This window comes from Nannobrachium achirus, assembly GCF_963921795.1.
Source record: "Nannobrachium achirus genome assembly, chromosome: 9".
Classification (NCBI taxonomy): Eukaryota; Metazoa; Chordata; class Actinopteri; order Myctophiformes; family Myctophidae; genus Nannobrachium; species Nannobrachium achirus.
This window is the reverse complement of record NC_137818.1, coordinates 19,861,222-19,885,413: the sequence shown is the minus strand read 5'-3', so window position 1 is coordinate 19,885,413 and position 24,192 is coordinate 19,861,222. Positions and strand designations below refer to the sequence as shown.

The 24,192-nt window shown below is 42.2% G+C and overlaps 2 protein-coding genes across 2 annotated transcripts in view; both read right to left on the bottom strand.

Moving 5' to 3' along the window:
• cttnbp2nlb (CTTNBP2 N-terminal like b) overlaps positions 1-1,427 on the bottom strand; it is a 50,237-nt gene extending 48,810 nt beyond the window's left edge. Inside the window, exon 1 of the mRNA XM_080734025.1 lies at positions 1,311-1,427. Within this exon, the coding sequence (XP_080590151.1) occupies positions 1,311-1,385 (75 nt within the window). The 5' untranslated portion in view covers positions 1,386-1,427. The remainder of the gene's footprint in view (positions 1-1,310) is intronic.
• A 10,875-nt stretch (positions 1,428-12,302) lies between these two features.
• LOC308290551 (cytochrome P450 3A30-like) lies at positions 12,303-23,711 on the bottom strand. Its single transcript, XM_080732448.1, has 13 exons — positions 23,410-23,711; positions 21,724-21,817; positions 21,583-21,635; positions 21,113-21,212; positions 20,642-20,755; positions 20,052-20,140; positions 18,854-19,002; positions 17,737-17,864; positions 16,732-16,807; positions 15,168-15,328; positions 14,251-14,477; positions 13,129-13,291; positions 12,303-12,680 (listed from the first exon to the last, which is right to left on the bottom strand). Exons 1-13 carry the CDS (start codon positions 23,478-23,480, stop codon positions 12,591-12,593), a joined length of 1,515 nt encoding a protein of 504 aa, XP_080588574.1. The 5' UTR covers positions 23,481-23,711; the 3' UTR covers positions 12,303-12,590.
• Positions 23,712-24,192: the final 481 nt, after the last annotated feature.

Sequence of the window (24,192 nt, the reverse complement as noted above, 5' to 3'; positions counted from 1 at the left end):
CAATAGAAACACAATCACGCCCATTAAGACAAACACTGATCTGTGTGTGCCAAAAGGAAACTCTAGTGTGTAGTGTACCCTCCCTGTGGTGTGTGTGTGTGTGTGTGTGTGTGTGTGTGTGTGTGTGTGTGTGTGTGTGTGTGTGTGTGTGTGTGTGTGTGTGTGTGTGTCAGTGGTGAACAAACTACTCACATATCAGTAAAAGTATCAATACTGCAAAGTAGAAACACTCTGTTACAAGTAAAAGTCCAAGTGGAGTAGAAGTAAAAGTAGGCCTACTGACAATTGAAAATATTCCAGTATAAAAGTAATAAATACCTAAAAGAATTACCCAAGTGCAGTACTTGGGTAAATGTACTTAGTTACTTTTTACACCACTATGTGTGTGTGTGTGTGTGTGTGTGTGTGTGTGTGTGTGTGTGTGTGTGTGTGCGCGCGCGCGCGTGTGTTTTGTGCGCGCGCGCGCGCGTGCACGAGTGTGCATTCTGTTCTGTTAGCCAGCCTTTAACTTCATTGTTTTCTGCACCTCAGTGATTTCTTCCCTGTCTCTCTGCATTTCTCACCAGCAGCAGCAAATACATCCTGAAATAATGATGCCTGCCAGACAGACAGAGAGCTCCTCATCCAACAGAAAGCAGCGGAGACAGAGAGACAGACAGACAGAGACTGCCACAACAAGGGGAGATAAGATAGCACAAATTGTTCAACACAAGAACTGCCTCCCAGTATCTGAGGAGGATCCACCTGCCGGCTGGCTGCATGGAACCCCTTTGTCTCACATGAGAGACAAAAATCACTACATTTTCAGTCTCTGCTATAATATATCTCTGAATGGAAAGTCTTAATAGTGCCCAAAAAGGCATACACCGCCCTGCCTGGACGTGTAATGGCAAAATTAATACCGCATCAATATCAATTAGGTTACTGTATCAGTATCACGCACACCCTTTATCCTGGATAATAGGCTCAACGGGAAACAATTGATTCTCACTGTCAGCTGGCTGACAGATAATAGGCTAACTGTAACTAATATATATTTTACGATTGCTTAAAAATAGACCTTTATTAAACAAAGTCCTTTAGGCTACAGAGCATCATTCTGGCAGCAGTTAGAAGTTTCACCCTGCCTACACGCATACATGACCCCAGGCAAGCCCATGCTGGTTGCCAAAATGTTCAAGATGAGACAGAAGACCCTATGTCTTTAGACACTTATCTCTTGCATGTTATGCTTTCTTGTAATAAAATATGAAACGGTTGGAAACAACATAGTCATTTGTTAGCTCAGTTCACGAAATAAACCCCTTTACCTTCATGCGCTCCGTGCCGGCTGCATCAAGTTTCTCCCAATCCCAAAATAAGCCTTCTCCTCCAGACCACACCATGAATCAAGGCACTGAAGGCAGAGCCCACCCCGGCTATCAGCGCCTGGGACTCGGACGGACTCGGAGGCAGCGTGTGAAGCACTACTAACAGCGGCTTCAGTGACAGGACAGCCAGCCTATGGATGGAGGCAGCAGCCAGCGGGGCTGGCCAATGCGCGCAGCTTTACGCATGGGGGTAGCGGCGTTGCCAGATTGGTGCGAGAGAAATAACTAAGCAACCAGGTCTGTGAAAACAGATGTACACGAGCACTAACTAAGCATCAGGTTCAGAGCAGTGTTGGGCAATGGGCAGTAACTAGTTAGTAGAGTAGTTACTAGTAATAGCCTATATTACTGTATTATATACTTTACCCAATAACAAGTAGTGTAAGGGATTACTTTGTAAAAGTACATGGTTTTGTCGGCTAATACGGCTATCTTTTGAAGACGTTGTTTAAAAGGTCAAGAGAGATTGCAATATTTTAAAAACATTTTGGCATTGGTGACATTGGTGAAAAACGACCCGGTGTCTATTATCTAATGTAATCCTGGGCACCAACCTGGGGAGAGCAATGGACTCACCTCATGCTTCCTTCTATGCATGAGGAGGCCAAGCTGCTTCTTTCCACCTGACAGGGGGGAGTTTACCCGGTTGGACGTAACGTGTGGAAGGAACACCTTATTCCAACCAGTTCATTTCCCCTCCATCAGGTGCCCCGGCTGGCCATGGGGAGGCACTATAGAGACCAGGATTATTTTTTTGAGGATAGGTACCTACCCTATGGCTAGGGGACACAGGGAGAACATGCAAACTCCACACAGTGGGTACGGTCACACATCAGGCTCGTAATAACGCTGGCGCTGCCTATATAGCTGCATTTCCTGCCGTTCCTTTGAACTTTGACACTTGTTACTTGGTCACTTGAGCAGCTGATGGGAGTGTTCTTCTGGCATTTAGGTCAGTCCCATTGGTTAGTGAGTAACCAATGGTTAGTGGGTAGTGTTTTTTTTTTTTTTTTTACTGATATTGTTTTTCTAGATTCCCTGCTAGAAAAACCAGCACAGACCAGCACAATTTTCATGCTGGTCTGTGCTGGTCTATGCTGGTTTATGCTGGTTCATGCTGGTCTGTGCTGGTGCTGGTGCTGGTCTATGCTGGTCTGTGCTGGTCCCATGCTGGTCCACCAGCACAGACCAGCACCAGCACCAGCACAGACCAGCATGAACCAGCATAAACCAGCATAGACCAGCACAGACCAGTACAGACCAGCACCAGCACAAACCAGCACATGTTGTGTTTTACTGCTGGTCTGTGCTGGTGCTGGTGCTGGTCCAGCATAGACCAGCACCAGCACCAGCACAGACCAGCATGAACCAGCATAAACCAGCATAGACCAGCACAGACCAGCACCAGCACAAACCAGCACATGTTGTGTTTTACTGCTGGTCTGTGCTGGTGCTGGTCTGTGCTGGTGCTGGTCTGTGCTGGTCTGTGCTGGTCTAAGCTGGTCATATACAAATAGGGACAAACACCCATTTTAACTAACAGGTTCCAGTGGCGCAGAGGATCAGTATCGGACTCAAGATCCAGAGGTAGTAAGTTCGAATCCCACTCACAATGTCAATAATAATGTCACAATCTAATATGGTCAAATACCCATGGAGCAGAGCATCAGAACAGGAATCAAGCACCAGAGCAAAGAGCAAATTAGCTAAACCTAAACCTAATTAGCTAAACCTAAACCAGCTAATAATACCAGCACCAGCACAGACCAGCAGTAAAACACAACATGTGCTGGTGCTGGTCTGTGCTGGTTCATGCTGGTTTAGATGGTGGGACCAGCACAGACCAGCAGTAAAACACAACATGCGCTGGTTTGTGCTGGTGCTGGTCTTACTGCTGGTCTTGTGCTGGTTTTTCTAGCAGGGTTGATATTATTCATTTGCATTTGTTATGTTGTTGATGTTCTGACATAGGCCTATTATCTTGTTTATTATAGTGATGTATTATCTGCTTATTGTAAGTCGCTTTGGATTAAAAGCGTCTGCTAAATGCCTAAACTGTAAACTGTAAACACTACTACTGGGTGACAGTTGAGCAGTGCTGAACGAACCCCATGCATTGAATACGATCTTGGTGCACAGCCTGGGTGCATAGGCGATTTTAAGGGGTGTCCTAGGGTGCACGTGCAACCCCTGGCCGCCAGGCGGCCATTTTGATTTTTTTTTTTTTGTAATGTAACTTTACATCCACTCAGACCGAATACAACAACACCCCCTAGTGGTAGTGATAGAGGCTGGCAGCTCCAGGCAGCCCCCCCCTCCCCTCCTGATGTGATGTCATATCCACGCGCCAGTATTGAAATTGAAAACAACATCTGTTAAAAATAAAGCATGGAGTTCGAGCTCTTCACTACTATGGACGTGACTACCGGTAGATATTATAATATAGCTGCTTGCCCTGAAACATCACATGGAGAGGATCATTTTGTACCTGACTTTCCTCTACAAAACACAGACCTCAGGCTCTATCAGCCAGGACTCTTGTCTCACTGTGCGTGACTGAACCATTTCCTCCTGACCAGCCCAAGGTAAGACTAAGACAGTCAGATCATGCTTTTATAAACCCTATTATATTAAGCCCAAAATGGTTCTGCCGCCGTGTAGAACCGAACCGATTTTAACTTGAAAAAATGCATAATTTGCCCGCAAATAACCGATAACCGCAAGTAACTTATTTTTACATTTGGGTACAAAATTAACTGCAGAAATCCGCTAAAACAACATTACAAAACCGCTAATATCCGCAATTTTTTTCGCGCGCGCAATGAGGTAATAGAGGTCGTGCACCCCTTGCTGGAAGAGGCTAGAGTCGCCTATGCCTGGGTGTACAACAAACTTTGAGCCTTTTGTGCCAAGATGTAGGCCAGATGTAGGCCACACTTCAGTTTACTTAATCCACAGACATTTTTTAACACGTTTTTCCCCACCAGTTTTTGACCGGACAAAGCCAGATGTTGGAGCATCTCCTGTTCCAGGAACACTGGAACAGGAGAAAAAAAACAAGCCCAAAGTGGCTTATAATAAGCAGACATGGCAATCCTGCATGGAGGCGTTCCCGTTCTGCTGCGCTGTATGAGGACTTTGAGGAGGATAAACCTCTTTGTTTGATCCCAGTCCAGTTTCGGTCTCCAGCAGCAGCGTGTGAGCTGCAGCCACAATGGATTGAAGAATATAAAAGGACACATTTGGACTCATGCCATGGCATGTCCATCGGTTTTTGTCAAATTATAAGTTCCCGAGTATGTTGTTCGACGATATTTCAGTCACAGTGAGGCTAGAAATTGTTTTGAAATTTACAGAGCGCCAAGGGGAAGAATACTTTGTCATTGCTTCACTACATTAGGGCAAATGTATCAAGTTGAACCTTTATGCTAGTAGCATAAGTCCATTGACTACACTGAGTAAGCCTGGCTACGCGAGGTTACTTATTACATAACTAACTACTAAAAACAAAATGCCTCTTGAAATAAATAGTAGTCGTCTTGGCCCGGAGTCCCGGACACATTCACACATAGCATCTCGCGGGACTCTAGCTCCCCGTAGTGGCCAAAAGACAATATTACAACAACTAGCTCGCACTTGCCACCTCCTGATGTCTACACAGACACAACCCTGCAAAAATCTGCCCTAGAGCCTTGCTCAAACTTGGTGAGTCAACCACTTTGTGAAAGAAAAGAATGTGTACGTTTGTGCGTACACATTATTTACCTATTCACCTGGCTTGAGGTGCCAGCCTGGTAAAATTCACATTAGGCCTAGGCTAGTACTAGTCTTACTACATATTTCCATCCATTACAAGCACTGTCATGTTTGATTGATTGAAGACTTTATTAGAAGTTTGTATAGGAAAAGGTACAGTTTCATGACGGTACAGTTCACTGGTACAAGGTCTACTAAAAGGAGATCCATGAAAAGACTAAGCTTATTTCCACTGGAAACCATTGAAGTATCTCATATAACATTGAATGACAGACAAATAGAACACAGTACTATGCAGTAGATATGTAAAGAAAAACAAAAAAGAAAACAGTAAGTCTAAACAAACAGTATACAAAGAAGGGGCAGGGGAGGGTAGGGTTGGGCTAGGTTCATTTTTTACCAGTTGCGAACGGCTGCTGCCTGTAAGTGGTTTTTCAGGGCAATTTTAAAGGATGCTAGTGATCCACACTCCTTTATGGCCTTCGGTAAGGCTTTCCACATCTTGGTGGTATAGCAGAAAAACGAGTTTGACCCTTTGTTGGTTTTGACTCTGGGTTGGAAGTGATCTGTGGCGCTGCCTCTGGTGTTGTAGTTATGGACATCCTTAATGTTTATAAAGTATTTTGACAGGTACTTGGGTATCATAGTGGTGTAGTGTATCTTGTACACCAGGCCCATTGCAAGTTGCTGTACTCTGTCATCTACTCTGAGCCACCCCACTCTTAACTGGTGAGTAGCGGTGAGGTGAGTCTGATAGGGAAGGGTAAGCAGGACCCTAATTAGTTTATTTTGGGCTGTTTGGAGTTTAGTCTTCATGTATCCAGTGGGCCTCTTGAGTATGTTGGTGTGAGGTGATGTTGTAACATACTTTCTGGACAAAGAGTGTTAAAACAACGAGGGGATACATATACTGCAGTTAGTTAGCTGCATTAAGCATAGTAGGCTTAGGCCCCGGCTACACGGAGCTGGATTGTTGATATCCAGATAGATTGTTGATATCCAGATAGAAAACTATCTAGGTCCACACGGAGCTGGATATCTAGGTCTAAAATATGAGTCCCCAGACCTCCACTAGAGGGAGGCATGGAGGGAGGTCTATAATTATAGGCTCCAACAAGCATGCCAGGCCAGTAGGTGGCGCCGTGGTGGTAAGGGATAAGTAATACCCAGAGTGCTCTACCATAGAAGAATAGGCTCAGCATCTCAGCATGCGCAGTACTAAGCCGGAACACCGGCAGTGAATCAAAAACAAAAACAAACAGCTACTGAAAACACGTGAGTGAAGTCATGGAGAGCAAGAAGAAAAAAGATAAAAGTGAAAAAAGTGATACAATTTTTATATGGACCGACGATGAGGTTGAGTTGCTGCTTAATATCGCCGTACAATACAAGGCCATGAGAGCACAAGAGAGTGTTGACTGGGATTCGTGTTACATGCCAAAAGAATCAATGGGCATGCGCGAAGATTACGGTGATGTCATTGTCTTCAGAAATATCCGCCTATCTTGACTACACGGATCCAGTGAAGCGGATAGTTTTCAGTGTCTCCACTTATTTATCCGGATTGAAAACTATCCAGATTCACTGCCAAACTATCCAGCTTCGTGTGGCTACATGCCCCAACAGCACAAAAAAGTGTCTAGATATCAACAATCCAGCAACAATCCAGCTCCGTGTAGCCGGGGCCTTAGGCTATAGTCTGGTTAGCCAGGCTAGGATTGATCCACCTAACCTAACCTCAGCTCACTCAGCTCACTCAGCTCATCACCAAGCCAACTAGGGTTACAGATAACTCTCAAACCACCATAGATCTCATTGTAACCACAGACAAATCTAAAGTCTCCGCGAGTGGGACTATTGAATGTGGTGGTCTAAGCGACCATGATATCATTTACTGCACCCGCAAAATACATAAGTCCAAAGCTGACGGCCACAAAACAGTTGAAGCTAGAAACCTCAAAACCTACTCTAGCGAAGCCTTTAACCATAAACTGGAGAAATCTGACTGGTCCCCAGTACTAGCTAGCACTCAGGTCGATGAAGCCTGGCTAGGCTTTAAATCCATTTTCAACACTACCCTAGACGAAGTGGCTCCTTTGCGTAGGGTCAGGGTTAAAGCCCGCTCACAGCCATGGTGGAATTCGGAAATCTGTGAATCAATGAAACTCAGAGACAAAAAATACTCTGAGAAACGCAAATATAATCACAAACTCAAAAAAGGCCCCAATAAACACCTTAAAGCCAAATTAGAAATAGTCAGTTTAGAGGCTAATAAACTGAGAAATCGGACAACCTCCTTAATCCTTTCTGCCAAAAAAAACTACTTGGATGAGAAAGTTGAGGAAAACATCCACAAACCACGAGACCTATGGAAGCTATTTAAAACCCAGCTAGGCTGTGGTGCTAAACTCAGATCCATAGCCAACAACATATCCATCCAAACTCCCATAACCCTCCTCACGGATAGTCTTGATGTAGCCAAAAATCTCAACATCTACTTCACCTCCATGGCCAAAAATCTGGTCAATAAACTGCCCGCTCCATCTGGGCTGTTTGGTGTTAGGCACATCTTGAAATTCTACAGGAACCTTGGGGTATGCAAAGACAACTTTAAACTTGCCACGGTGTCAACTGATGAAGTGTTTAAAAAACTGCGCACCCTACCTCAATTCAAGGCCGCTGGCCATGATAAAATTGCCCCCAAATTTCTCATAGACTCAGCTGCCACCATTGCCCCAATCATTACCCATATTATTAATCTATCTATCAAGCAGGGTTATGTCCCCCAGGACTTCAAATTAGCCAAGGTAACCCCCCTGCACAAAAAAGGCAGTAAACTTGACCCTGGCAACTACAGGCCAATCTCAATCCTTAGTTCCATCTCTAAGGTAATGGAAACAATTGTCTATGAACAGGTGGCTAAATATCTTGAAGAGAATAAACTGATCTACGAGTTCCAGTCTGGCTTCAGAGAGTCCCATTCCACAGATACATGCCTCATCTATTTGAATGATTACATCAAACGTGAAATTCACGATGGCAAATATTGTGGCATGGTCATGCTGGACCTCCAGAAGGCATTTGACACCGTCGATCATTCTATTCTGATCGAAAAACTCAAAGCTATTGGTCTTGATAGCACAGCAGTGAGATGGATGCACTCTTACTTGGTGGGGAGGGAACAGATGGTGGAAGTCAACGGAACCCTGTCCCCCCCCCTCCCAGTAAACTGTGGAGTACCTCAAGGGAGTATACTAGGACCACTGTTGTTCTTAATATACGTAAACGACATGTCATCTGCTTGTGACTGCAATCTGTTTCTGTTCGCGGATGACTCGGCTCTCCTAGTCTCAGGCAGAGACATTTTGCAGGTTGAAAAGGCCCTTAACTGTGAACTTAACAAGATCTGCACCTGGCTCAATGACAACAGACTCTCAATTCACCTAGGCAAAACTGAATGTATCCTCTTTGGATCTAGTCAGAAACTTAGCCTAGTTGAGAACTTCACAATTAAAGTAGGTGACACTGTGATAGAAAGAAAAAACCACATCTGCTACCTGGGTTGCATCCTGGAGGCTAACCTATCCAGTGAAAAAATGACCACCAAGGTAATCAATAAAGTCAATCAACGAATTCGCTTCTTGCAAAGAGTTGCCCCACTGATCAATATTAAATCCCGAAAGACACTAGGAGGTGCTCTTATTGGGCCCCTCATTGATTACGGAGTCCTTGTCTGGTATCGCGACGCCCCAGCTGCCTTAAAGCTAAAGCTCCAAACAGCCCAAAACAAACTAATTAGGGTTGTGCTTGGTCTCCCTCCTCTGACCCACCTTACCGAGCATCACCACGAAAGCGTGGGGTGGCTCAAAGTAGCTGACAGAGTACAGCATCTTGCAATGGGCCTGGTGTACAAGATACACTACACCTCCAAGATTCCCATGTACCTGACAAACTACTTCTTAAAGGTCAAGGATGTTCACGATCATAACACCAGAGGCAGCTCCACTAATCATCATCAGCGTAGATTTAACACTAAACAAGGCGCTAACTCGTTCTCCTGCTATACCATCAACATGTGGAACGCCCTTCCACAAGCCCTAAAGGAGAGCAAATCCCTAGCCTCCTTCAAAATTGGTATGAAAAGTCACCTTCAGACAGCAGCTACCCGTGACTTGTAAATAGACTAAGCCCCCATGCTCCCCCCCCCCTTTTTCTTTGTATTCTGCCTTTTGTATTTGATGTTATGCTTTTGAAACTGATATTATCCTAGATAAAGTACTATGTTCTATCCGTCTGTCTTTCAATGTTATATGAGATACTTAAAGTGTGGTTCCTGTGGAAATAAGCCTCGGCTTTCTAGGATCTCCTTTTAGTTGACCTTGTACCAGTGATTTGTACTGTCATGAAACTGTACTTTTTTCTATTGCAAACTTCTAATAAATTCTTCAATCAATCAATCAAAAAAAAACCTAGCCTGGCATGGTCTCACGTCTCATTGCAATGCTCCAGCCTTCCACTAGAGGTCAGACTTTCACAATGTTGAGTAGGTTTTTGGAGCGGTGTGTGAAACACAGCAGCTCCGCTATAGGCAGAAATATGTGTCCAGTCTCACAAGTGAGAACTGTCCCGTTGAGTTTGAACAGGATCTGCGCATGTGCGCACAGCAGTTACACAACATTTCGGTACCTATAGATAGGCAGAAATGTGTGTCCAGTCTCACAAGTGAGAAGTGTCCCGTTGAGTTTGAACAGGATCTGCGCATGTGCGCACAGCAGTTACACAACATTTCGGTACCTATCGAATTGAGTTCCCCTCCGCCCTGATGCATGGAGAATGATGGGATTTTTTTGTTTCGTTCAGTTCGAACAGGATCTACGCATGCGCGCGCGCGCCACGCACGCACGCACGCACGCACGCACGCACGCACACACACACACACACACACACACACACACACACCACGTCGCGATAAAAACAAAGGTTAACGGCAGCGAGAGGGAGACGGGGGGAGAGGAGGGAGAGAGAGAGAGAGAGAGAATCGTATTTCAGAGAGAGAGAGAGAGAGAGAGAGAGAGAGAGAGAGAGCTGCAAGCTCACAACGCCTCGCGCAAGACGCACATCGAGGTGTTGTCTGCGTGAAGATCAGCTGTTGTGTGTGTGTGTGTAGTCCGTTAATAACAACTAACAAGCATGGTATGTTGGCGTATCTCGAGTCGACCCCCTCTGCTGTCTGCGTCTGCCCGTGATAGCCGTTAGAGTGGAGGCTCACGAAGCATGCAGCCACCGTAGCGAGCCACGGGCAATCAAGAATTGACACATGTCAATATATAAAATAGGTGAAAAAAGTCAGGGACTTTGAACAGTCTATCCAAAATATCTCTGTTCCATCTATTCAGCATGCAGCCACCGTAGCGAGCCACGGGCAATCAAGAATTGACACATGTCAATATATAAATAGGTGAATATATTTATATATTTTATATATTTACCTGGAACTGCTCAAATTCACCGCTCCACTTCGAACCGAGGTTTGATTTTTTTTTAAACTATCATTTATTAACAAAAAAGAGGGGAGCTTGTTTATGTAGTACTGTGGGTGTGTACTGTGTGCAGAGACTCCACTAATCATCATCAACGTAGATTTAACACTAAACAAGGCTCTAACTCGTTCTCCTGCTACACCATCAACATGTGGAACGCCCTTCCTCAAGCCCTAAAGGAGAGCAAATCCCTAGCCTCCTTCAAAATTGGTATGAAAAGTCACCTTCAGACAGCTGCTACCCGTGACTTGTAAATAGACTAAGCCCCCATGCCCCCCCCCCCTTTTTATTATTCTTTTTTTCTGCCTTTGTATTTGATGTTATGCTTTTGAAACTGATATTATCCTAGATAAAGTACTATGTTCTATCCGTCTGTCTTTCAATGTTATATGAGATACTTAAAGTGTGGTTCCTGTGGAAATAAGCCTCGGCTTTCTAGGATCTCCTTTTAGTTGACCTTGTACCAGTGATTTGTACTGTCATGAAACTGTACTTTTTTCTATTGCAAACTTCTAATAAATTCTTCAATCAATCAATCAATCAATGGAAAGTGAGATAGCAGTGGGAGTGCTCCCCCTTGAAACAATATCCAAACATTTTAAAGGAGGCCATCTATTCAGTGCAGTAGAAAACATGAGGCCTAGCAGTGAAAACCTGTTTTGAATTTGCGCTCTCGTTTTCTTTATGTGCATGAGTGATAGCTATGAGCTAATGGTTATATACACTGTTGTTGGAACAGGGACGTGCTGTACCCCTGATTCAGCCTGGGAAAAAGAGTTGGAGATGCCCTCATTGCGCGCTATAGAGAGAGATCTCTCTCTATAGCGCTGCTGCTACTCAAAGATTTGCCATTTCAGATCATGACAAGTGACAAGCCAGTGGGCCAATTACATGAGTTATATTTCGTTGTTGTTGGGTGGAAACTTTGTATGTCCAAAACCCTTTTTTGTTTCATCATTTGAAAAATGATTTAAACTAGTGAAAATACAAGCACACAGCGCCTTGCACCGCGAGGCGTTGTGTGCTTGTAGATCTGCTGTTTTCACTACTTTTGGGCGATGGCCTTGTATGATGAAGCAGGGCCTTGCTTTGCGGAAAAATGCACACATTTGAAACTTGGAGATACAAGGTTTCTGCCCGACGGTGACGATTTACTTTGTTGGCCGCCCAGCCCCCCAAAATGGAACGAAGGCCTGGACCGGCCGGGAATGAACCGGCCATTGGGGAGTTGTCCCGCTTTTCCCAATGGCCAGCACGTCCCTGTGTTGGAATGCAGTGGCTGAAACCTGTTGGGTGTTATCTTTCTTAGACAGAGAGAGGGCTATCATCTGTGCTTTCATCTATCAAGCAGTCATTGTTGAACTCTGCACAGAGAAGTGCAGTAAAATCTCCTGGATTAACTTGCTCTGTACACAAAGCTCATGTAACAGATGAAGCGGATAAGGCTACTTATTCACACTATATTTCTAGTAGGCCTATGTCTTTCTAAAGGTTGTATTCAGTATTTTGTAGCTATCAATCTCATACAGTAAATTTAGCACTTTCTGGAATGTATTCCTATACTTATTAAAATAAATTCCATAATTCAAATATTTCTATTTAGGCCTAGGTGGTCAACTTAATAATCACGCTATAATATGATATAATCACTTTATTATATACAAAAAATGGTTACAGATGACATGAGAATAGAAATACAGTCATATGCAGTTGATTGTTGTTGAGGCACATTTTCAAACTGCTCAAAATATGACATGAATCAAGCACTGGAAATGGGAAGAATTGGCAGGCTAGAGTTGAAGCTGATTTATACTTTATACTGTACTATATGCCTTTTCAACAAATGGCGCTCGACAAAAGTGAGATATTGAACTAAGTGTCAAAGAAGTGTTGAGTGACATGGGTATATTTAGCATTTAGCAGGTTAAGCAGCCACATGTGCTCTTGGAATCAACTTGAGTTTGATGGGTTCCTTAGGTGTTGTGAAGCCATCAATTCCTAGCTCCATTGGAATCTGGAGAAACATAAGTAACATCACAGATCATTAAAAGTTATTTTTCTTTTTTCTTTTGAAGACATTGGAATTGGAACAGTGATGAAATGAGTTCTCTCTCCTGATTGGATGAAAGGTATTTCCCACCTGGAAATGTATTTTCCGTACTTACTAAAGAGCAGGAGAGCTTTAACTTTTTAACAAAATACTTTTTGTTTTAACCAAAACATATCACTTACAGCACCTTTTTAAATAACCACAAAATGAACAACCACAATTATCAGCAAAGTCCAGAGTACTTTCCGGGTTAGATTCACACTCTGGATTTTACCGGTTATCACCATGCTGGTACATGTATACTTTACATTCAGTATAAGACAAGGCCTAGTCTTTGCCACGGATATATTTGTCTGCGTATGGACACGTTGATGACCCACTTGTGTACTTGTGTAGAAGAATGTCTACTCACCACAGTCTCCTTGCAGGTGACGATGGTGAAGTTCTGAATGAGCTCCACCACGGCTAACTTCATGGACAGGATGGCAAACCTCATGCCAATACAGTTCCTTGGCCCTGCGCCGAAAGGTATGTAGGCATACGGGTCTATGTTGTCCTTATTCTCCTTGCTGAACCTAGAAATAGAGAATAGGGGTTTTGAAAGTGTGGTTTGTATGAGTTAAGGTTAAGGCTCCGCCTCAGTGAAACCGAACAGAGTGTCTTGGGGTGGCAGTGGCTCAGGAGGTAGCCAAGAGTGGAAGAAACGGAAGGTCCCTGATTCGATACTCAGCTCTCCCTATGTTGGTGTCAAAGTGTCCTTGAGCAAGACACTCAACCTCTGCTCCCGATGAGCAGGTTGGTGGCTTGCATGGTTTCCTCCACCATCAAGGTATGGGTGAATGTAACGCACATTGTAAAGTGCCTTGGATAAAGTTGTTATATAAATGCACCATTTGCCTAAGTTCTCATGCTTAGTGCTTACCCTATCTAAAACCTGCAGCATGGTCTAACCTAGTGCTTCCCAACATGTGGGCCGCAAGAGTATTGCAAGCTATATCCTAACTATATCGTTCACCATTGTATGTTTTTTAATAGCCGACGTGAACTCTGCCATCCACTTGGACTTGATGATTTTTAAAACTATACTTTTATAGTTATAGTTATAGTGCTCAGTGTGAATGACCCTTTAGACATGGTATTCTTTCTATAAAACGTTGCAGACAGGAACGTTAAGTATACTACGTTAGTTCCACTGATCCAAGCCGGAACACAATGGATTGACTTAACCACTTAACTCGGCTGCTGTTTGGATGCCGTGTTACAGCATAAAATGGGTGGGCCGCTAACGCTTTCAAGATTTTCAACTTGACCCTTATCCAGAAAAGGTTTGGCAGATCTACAAGCTCAGAATGAGTCACTTCGTGCCGCGTTGTGAGCTTGTAGATCTGTTATTTTCACTAGTCTGGTTCCGTGGTTCCCAGGCTTTTTGGCACGAGACCCAAACGAGAAATTTTATGTTCTCTAAGCAACAACTAAAATGTTTTCCAACGTTGGTTTGAAGCGCTGGCGTTTCGTGTAACAACAACACAGTTACCTTTCGGGCTTGAAGGCTTCGGGCTCGGGCCAGAGGGAGGGGTCGCGGTGGAGAGCGTACACGGGCACGGCGACGCAGGTTCCTTTGGGGATGGTCACGCCGTTGATCTCCACCGAGCTCTTGGCGATTCTCTCCAAGCGGTTGGCGATGGGGTACAGCCTCTGGGACTCGTTCAGACACATGTCCAGGTACTCCATCTGCGACAGGCCTTCGTACGTCGGTTTAGCCTGGTGGTTGATGGAAACAAAACAAAACACTATAGTGATGCCACTGCTTCTACATAAAACTACAACAATATAGTTTGTTTTGAATTGTGAATTGTGTTTGAATAAAATACAGTAAAAATATAAATATCAAAATAAACACAAATATTTAGACAGGACTTTTGGATAATCTTTTTACCTGCTGCTTTTTGACAGATACAATCTTTTACTTTTTTCTTTTTTTTATTACCTGGCTGTTTTACATGCTTTGATACTAGACCTTGGGTGTTTTGAAAGGCACTTTAACTGTCATGTTTTATTAGCGTGGTTGCCATAACAGGGCAACCAGACTATATTATACTTGTTTGTATTATTATTATTATTATTATTATTATTAGATAGTAGTAGTAGTGGTAGTACAAATAACCAGAGCCGGCATCATAAGGAGGCGAAGCACCATCTCGCCCCCTCAGTCAAGAATGGCAGTTAAAAAAAAAGAAACCTTCTGGTACATTTTAATTAACAGGGTTTCGGCATCAAGCCTTCCTCAGCGTGTTAAGAAAGTGGTCAGTGGTGTTGCGTGTACCAGGACAGACAGACAGACAGACAGACAGACATGACAAGGACTTCAGCTTGTACTTAATCATCGTTGTCGGCTAGCGCCGGCTCTGCAAAGAACAGTCAGAAGTGAGAGAAAGGGAAGAGGAACATTACCTTGTTTGGGAAGGCCTCGTCGACCTCCTCCTGTAAGATCTTCTGGATGTCAGGGTTGATGGCCAGATTGTAAGCTAAGAAGCAGAGTGTACTGCTGCTGGTCTCGTAGCCGGCAAAGATGAAGATCATAGCCTGGGAGAGGATCTCGTGATCTGACAGCCCTGTCAGAAGAACAAACCACAAGGCCTCAACCATTACAACAAGGGTCTTCAACAGGGGGTCCGGGACACCTAGGGGGTCCTCAGAGTTACTACAGGGGGTCCTCCAAATTTTGGTGTGATAGAAACTTTTTTTCTTTTTTTATATTAGCCATTTGAACCCTAGTGTCCATATCCTGAGAACCTAAGCCAAAAATAGCAGATCTACAAACTCACAATGCCTCGCGCTGCAAGGCGTTGTGAGCTTGTAGATTGGCTATTTTCGGCAAAGATGTTTATAGAGGAGAAAAGGAGCAGACTATTTTCGGCAAAGATGTTTATAGAGGAGAAAAGGAGCAGACTAAGTACAGAGTGAAAGGTCAAGTTTATTAAGTATCGACGGTTCAAGTACCGGTAGTTAAATATCTGACAACACAAATTGACATGAATCCAAAATACACTGATGATTGTGCCATCAAACGATAAAACTATGGGGCTTTTAAGCCGTGACATCATTTTGTAGTCAGACCTCCAAGCAGATTTATTGTCAATATCTGTCCCTCGCTATTTCAACAGATCCGAGACAAAAATAACGACTAAAGTATAATTCTACCACTTTCCTTTCAACAACAAAGAGAAGAAAAATTTGTAAATAGTAAAAATAGTAAAAAGATTCGCTTTTTTGGGGGGCAAAAGTTCTCCTCTGCCTACAAAATGATGTCAGACTTAACAGCCCCATATGGTATCTATGGGTTGTGGGGGTCCCTGCTTCATCTCTCTCTCGACTAAGGGGTCCTTGGCCTGAAAACATTGAAGACCCCTGCATTACAAGATCACATATCTCATTGTGGCAAGGTTAACTATCAGCGTAGCTGAGCATCGTGGGTATTCATTTTCTTTGTGTGGTTTCATCAGTGGTGTAAAGTAACTAAGCACAGTACACATACTCAAGTATTGTACTTAAGTATACTTTTCTTCCCCCTCCAATTTTCAATACTTTTACTTCTATTCCACTACATCTAAGAGGTAAATATTGTACTGTATAAAGTGTATACTGTATATTTACAGTATAAAGTTTCAAAGTTATTTGAAACTTTAGTTGCTAGTTACTTTGTAGATTTAGATTAATATTACAAAACATGCATTAACCACTTCAGCCCAATGCATACTTGGGCTATTGGAAAATTATTTTTTTATATACATATGAAAAGATTGTGAAATGGGACATTCTCTATAATGAGCACTTTTACTTTTGGTAGCCTACTTTAAGTATATTATGATTCCAATACCTTTGTTCTTTTAACCAAGTAAATTACGAATACAGAACTTCAAACTGGTACTTGTAACAGTGTATCTCTACTGTAGGGCATTGCTACTTTTACTTAAGTAAAACATGCAAGTACTTCTTCCGTCACTGGCTTTCGTACCTTTGTACTGCTTATCATCTTTGTTGTTCTCAGAACCCTGAGAGTCCACCATCAACTGCATGAAGTCCACTCGATTCTGCCAGGTCAAACACACATTTAGATACTGGCTCACAGCCTCACACTGATACATACAGTATGTGTACATTATATTATTGGTTAAAGCAAAATAGTTAAAGCTCTATTCTGATAGTAATCCTTGCTCTCGAGCAGGAAGGCCATCAAATAAAACAAAGATTTTAGTCAAATGAAAGAATTTGTAGTATTTCAGGGTTTGGGATGATAACCTAATCTGCACTTCTGCAGTGAAATGGATAAATGATGGTATTTACAATCTGATCCATGCTCAGCCATGCACCAATCAAAGTCACTAGATTGGCTTAAAGATGGGGAGTCAGGGGAGTTAAGATTTCAGAATCAACAGAAGACACTGGTGTCTACATGACAAAAAGAGACACTGGTGTCTACTGTCTACATATTGACAAGAAAGAGACAGGAGAAACTGGTACAGTCAGCTGGGGCATTAAGGCCACTGTGGCCTCAGGTCATGCCATTGGTTTGAGGGGCACAAGGCCAAACTGAGGGGCAACGGCGGCCATGGCCTCCATGAAATTCCTGCCCTGCTCTCGAGTGCTCATTCAGTAACAGGAGTCTCCCTGCACGTCTCTTCAGCTTTTAAATGAACTGAAAATACATTTTCAGGTTGTTTGCCAAATTCATCAAATCAGGAGAGAGAATTTATCAGGTTTTATTTTATCGTGTTCCAGTTCCAATTTTGTCTGCTAATTATTTGTTCCATCACTTCCAATTTCACTTGTTTATTGTGTATGAGTTCTCTCTCCTGACTGGATATAATTGGTATCCCGAGTGACCCTAAGATGTATTCTGTTTAACTTTTCTGTCTAACTAGCTGGAGAGACAGGGTGAGACCTGTTTCCGAACAAACACTGTCTCAATGATTGCTATCAGAATATAGAGCTATTCGACACAACACTTTGTGACAATTACATTGTGGTCATTTATACTCCGCTCAGCTTTAATCTTCTCCAGGAAGGTGTAGAAGAATTGCGACACGTCAGCAGGGAAGAACGACACCTCCATTTTGTCAAAGATTTTTGACAGGAATGGAAACAGAACTGAATTGGAACGAAAAGACAGAATGTGCATCGTAAGTTCAAGTCTTAGCAGGAAAACATCACAGACAGTGCTGGTTAAGAACAGTGGTGTAAAGTAACTAAGTACATTTACTCAGGTACTGTACTTAAGTACAATTTGGGTTTTCTTTTTTTTTTTTTACAATTTACAATTTGAAATCAGAGGCAATTGTACTTTTTACTCCACTACAATTATTTGAAAACATTAAAGCTCTAAAAAGTTAGTAGTTACTTTGTATATTTTGATTATTATTACAAATCACACTAACCACTTCAGCCCTATATATATTTCAGCCATTTGAAAATAGCAGATCTACGAGCTCATTAAGCGACACATTGTGAGCTTCTAGATCGGCCGTCTTCAAATTGTATATGTTTTTTGAACTTGTGAAATACGACATTCCTATACTTTTGTACTTTTACTCAAGTACACTTTGAGTACGGGAGTATATATTTACATTGAGTATTAATGCTTTTTTACTTAAAGGACAACCTTTTTACAACAAGGGTTCAAAAGAAAAAGTGAGTGTTAAAATGTTTTCATTTGCTTCGTTCTATTGTTTTATCACGTTTACCGTGCTAAAATGTGGGGCATGTGTACGCATGGGGGCATGCGTACAAGTGGCTAAATATGTCTTTTTAGACACAATAAGCCAGCAGTTTCTTTATTGCTATTTACAGTAACACTTCTAGCCCCCACAAGTCACATCCAACCATGAAAGGTTGCGTTGTATCTTGGGAATGGGCTTATTCTGTGTAAAATGTCATATTTAGCCACTTGTACGCATGGCCCCAACCACTGAAATAAGAATCTCTAAAACAATAGAAAGAAGTAAATGAAATCAATTTAACACTTATCTTTTATATTATTTAATTACAATCTAAAATATGAACCCTTGATGTAAAAAACTAAAGTTGTCCTGTAAGTACACAATGTGAGTACGTCTTCCACCACTGCTCGACACACATACCGACAAGCACCAGCAGGGGATTGAGGAAGTTGAATGTGACCATCTTCTTGATGTTGCTCACAAACGGATCTCCAGGGTTGTTGATGGAATCAATGTCCACACTGAAGGCAGTGCTGGTCACAGTATCCATACTGTATGGTCCAAATACACTATGGGAGCAACACGTTCAACATGTTCAACTTGGGCTGGGCAACGTGTGAATGTGAATTATCTCAATATCGTGATATGAGACAACATCATCTGAGATTTTGGATGTCATCATAATATAGCATAAGTGTTGTTTTTTCCTGGTTTTAATAATTTACGCCTTATGTCAACTTCCCCAAATTATATATACTAGCCCTTACCCGTTCAAAGCTCTGAAATGATGTGCAGTGTGTGGGTTATGGGATGTGAGGGATGGGGTGGGTTATGGGATATGAGGGATGGAAAGTAACTTTAACTGGTGCTTGCATGATAATATGTAGGAGCATCAATGTAAGAAATACCCGTTTCGTTTACTGTGTACCGATCTGCATGATTTTTGGACAACATACCCCCCCCCCCCCCCCCCCACCCCCCGCCCGCCCGCCCGCCCGCGCACACACACACACACACACACACACACACACACACACACACACACACACACACACACACACACACACACACACACACACACAGAGCTGGTTAAACATGTTGCCTCATGCTAGATGCAGAATAGATATGCCTCAAGCTAGATGCAGAATAGATATAGATACACCATACAAATGCTAATATACAGCATATGATTTGTGAAAGTGACAAACAGGCTTCACAGTTATGTTAGGTGTGTTCATATGCTAATGGTGATGCGATTTCAGATCAATTGCTCCAGCCACTGAGGAGAAACGCTGTGACAGACACTCACTCAGACAGACAGACAGACAGACACTCAGACAGACAGACAGACATTTGGAAAATTATATGTTTGATATATATATTTTACAGTGTTTTTGAAACTCAGTTAGATTGAGACCAGGAGTGCTCGTTTTCTAGTGCAGCTAGTCCCTTTGAGTCGCAGTCGGCCGCAGAAGCAGTCGCCACAACAATATTTACTATACCGACACCTTTCTATTTTCTATTGTTGTGTTGTTAAGACAACTCATTTAAAACTTTTTGTAATTGATAAGACATTTAGATTAGAATAAGATGTAATCATCATAGCTCTTGTACTCACTCTTTGACTTCTATGGCCTCCCCGGCTTCTGCTCTCCTGTGAAGGTCCTTTATCATGTTGCTGGAATGGCGCATCATGATTTTATACATCTGTATAAAATAAATAGGAGAGAACAAATGGGTTCCCAGTGATCGAATGATCTCATGTGCTTGACCTTCATCTTATAAAGGCTTCATAAAGTTTATGTGACACGTACGGTACTGTCATATTCCTGCTCAGATCGAGTTCTAATAAAAGATGGACATTTTGGCATGTTTCCAAAGAAACAAATCGAATCTTAAAATTGGCTACTGGGAGGGCCAACCGGCAGATCACAGCCACGTCACTCTGACTCAGACTTAACTATAAACAAACCCAATACGCCCATATACTGTATAGGCTGTACGATATGGAGATCCGATTGTCCAGATCCACAGATCTGACCGCTACAGTATATATGCCCATGTATGTTCATGTGCATATATGGGACTGACCGACTTCAAACTCCGTGTGTGCATCGACAAAGACTTTGAGGAGTGCTGTTTACCAATAGGTGCAACACAGGCATGGTGGATGGTTATCCCATCTGATTTTGCATCTCTTGTCCTTACCTCTTTGAGTCGACCACTGGTGAAAGATGGCGAGAGCACACTACGAATCCTCTTCCATGCATCGTCTTCTACGACTGACACTGCATCAGCCAGGGGTCCATTTAGCCCAAGGTCCTGAACCACACACACACACACACACACAGACACATAAACATAAGAATTATATATGATGGCTAACTTACAAATACACCTTGCATTATGTGCGTGAGTGCACCATGCCCAATCCGACATTTGAGTTGCATCGCGATGCATCGTCGAATCGAATCGTTACCTGGTGAATCGCAACCAAATCTCCAAAAAGTCGTGAACTTTGGCACCACCACAAGTTGGGCCAACACCCTGGTTATGCAGACACTGTCCTACTAGCCTCGGAAACCCAGACTTTTATTTTACTGTCCTACAGTAGATGATGGTGGTCAGAATGACGCAGTGACTAATAAGTGACATGCTGTGAAGTGTCCTACTCCTTACCCGCCTGTTTGTGAAGACCGAGTAGCATTCCTTCACCAGGATGGCTTTGATCATGGCCGTGTCCATCACGCCCATCATTGGCTGCCTGCCATCGAAGAACCTGCACCAACAATGTACTAATCAGCTGCAAAGTTGCATGACTGAAAGGTGCAGGAATGACCAGAATAATCTTTTTATGATTATTGGATTCTCTGATTAAGATTAATCAATTTAATCGAGATTAATAAAACAGAAGCGTCAACAGAGGAAAATGCCATTTATATGAATTTGTTCTTATTCTTGTACACGTTATCCTTGTATATAGTAAGCCAGGCTATTTCATATGGATTCTTATCCCCAGGAACGATTATTTGATTATGACACAATGTTCATTTAACTTTGAAAGGTTACACATTATCTTTTATAAGCAACAAAATATAGCAAAAAATATTACAATGCACACATTCACTCCAACATGCTCTCAAACTTACGTCCACAATTTACCATACTTCTGGAAGCACTGCATGTCAAAGTTATGGACACCCTACAAAATGAAATCAGGAGTCTTTGTAAGTTTCAGCGAAACATCTCAAATCTTTGCAATAATATTGTAACAGAAGGAGGCAACTCACAATTCTGTAATCCAAGAAGGTCCCAATAAAGGGCCACGGCTTTGGTCCTTTAAGGCCGGAGTTCTTGAAGAATCCATACGGTGCATATCCATACCTGATGATAATGTAGAGACAATTATGTCATATTATTATATCTTTTTTTTAATCACCAGTCACTAGTAATTTCTCATAAATAAGTGTGGGAATATGTATTGCTATCACAACTGTTCTTTTAATCCATTAAGACCGTGAAAGCACATTTAAGATATTCAGTGCTGGCTAATACAAAATAGTAGAGGCGCAAGCTCACCATCAGTTTGTGCTGCGCGGAGAGCTTGTATATCTGCTATTTTTGAACATTTTTGAAACAATCTTGAAAGTGTTTGAAAATTAAAACACAAAATTAATCATTCCTTCTGGGAGGCCATGGCCAAATACATATTATTTTGGGGTCTTGGCACAAAAAGGTTTGAGAACTATTGATGTAGACAAGAAAAAATAACTTGGGTGGAGAATATTATGCATAAAATAACAATAATAATAAGGTTAAATTAGAACACTGCAGTGGTCACTGGAAAAAGTCATCTGCTCTGTGTGTGGGACCTGTGTGGGATCTGACTAGTGAAGCTCCAGCCGTTTATTGTCAAACTAACACTAAGGGGGACATACTTTTTTTCTTCCTTTTTTCCCCATCCATCAGTGGACATTCTTGTATTGCATAACCAATACAGGCTTGGGGAGGAGGAACGGGGACAATAACATACTGTAGATACGTTGGGTGTGAGCCAGCCCTGCTTTACACTCATATATCGGCATTTATCTGCATTTTACAGCTAGCATAATTGCTTATTAACAGTAGCACTCCCATCATTATTACTCTGATACAAGTGTTATCGTGTCTCCAAGTCCATGTGAGACTGAAGAACTGTGCAGAAGGGCAAACAATAATATTATCAGTAAAACATCAGCAAGCCACATGACATCTAAAGGAAATCTGTCATGTGATGTGACCATGACATTATGCCATTGCATAATGAGGTACAGTAAGCTGACCAAAATCTGACACCCCCCAACTCAAATTAAACGACTGAATACATTCAGGTCTGCATTCAGACATGGAATTAGTCATGTTTTCCACCTGCCTAAGAAGCATTTCTGTCATGAAATCTATCCATTGAAAACACTTTATATTAATAGGCCTATTGGACTAATACTGTATATTTGGATTTGTCTGTGCCTTCCTGTTATAACTTGTTCTTTTCTATTCTCTTCTCTCATCACAATTACACCTGTAATGTGATGTGACAACAAAGCTGATTCTGTCATTTAGTTGTAATTTGTTGAAAAATGTATTACAAAGACAAAACTTGGCTGCTGATAATTTAGCCCTATTATTATTTGTGTTGTTACATAACCATTATGTCTACATGAATGTGGAAACATTTAGCTCCACCTTAAGTGGAGAAAAGGTTAACATTTTGTTGAGGAGGTCTCACAGGTCAGCAACTTACATAACAGCTCAGTTCAAAACAGTTCAGTGCAGGCTAGGAGAAAGTTATAGTTAAAAAAGTATACTTTTTCCCCAAGTGAACTTGAACAGCATATACAACATTACACTTGTTTTAAAACAGCCTTGGGCTATACTCAATATCCAAACTCAATATTTGACAGCTTCAACTCTGTTTGAAAAGCTTTATGCCTACTTACAGCACGAAGAGAGAGATGGCGATCGCTATGAGAGTCCAGGTCTCGATCGAGAAGTCTGGAACAAACCACATGATGAGTGCAGTGTCCTGGTCTGAGCTCCTCAGCCCTGCAGAGTTGAACAACAACTGCTGCAAGTTTGTCCTGTTCTGCCTCAAATCCCTGCAGATTAGAGGGGCGGGCCCACATGCCCAAATATGGAAACATTACGTGCGCGCTTCCCCCACTGGTGTACTGTAACTGAGACAATGATGTTGTGATAACCACACATTGTTATTGCAGTAGACTATGTACAGTAGGCTACTGACAGTAAATTATGAAGTATTTTGCATTTGTGCTTGCTCATTTCCAAATGAAGAGGCACATTCCATACCTAAATGAAGCTATTTAACCCTGTAAATAGCCCTAGGACATTTCAGAGTGTTGTGTTGTGTGCGCAAATGCCACTACAATAACCAACTCAAGGGCCAATGCTCAGATATACTTTCAACCTTTGATCCGAATAGTCATTCTTATATATTCTGTTAAAACATTTTTATGTCAAGGACCCCCAAACAGACCCCATTTATTTATATAGGCCTATTTATTTATTAATTTCAGGGACCCTCATAAGAGAAGATTTGCATTCTTCAAGATTATTCAACATGTTTCAAATTAAACATTTTCCAATTGTTTTAATTTAATTTTTTGCTTTAATAGCATAGCAAGTATAACATGAAGTGGTTAAACTGATTCTGATGCTATATTAACTCATTTAGCTGGGGACCCACTGAATCACCCCTGGTG

What these genes read in the sequence shown, in the direction of transcription:
- LOC308290551 (XM_080732448.1), bottom strand. Translation starts at nt 23,480, where the DNA reads ATGTGGTTTGTTCCAGACTTCTCGATCGAGACCTGGACTCTCATAGCG. An exon ending in CGGTCTTCACAAACAGGCGG is followed by an intron (nt 20,756 to 21,112) that starts GTAAGGAGTAGG and finishes TGTGTGGTTCAG; the next exon opens with GACCTTGGGCTAAATGGACC. An exon ending in AGATGATAAGCAGTACAAAG is followed by an intron (nt 15,329 to 16,731) that starts GTACGAAAGCCA and finishes TTCTTCTGACAG; the next exon opens with GGCTGTCAGATCACGAGATC.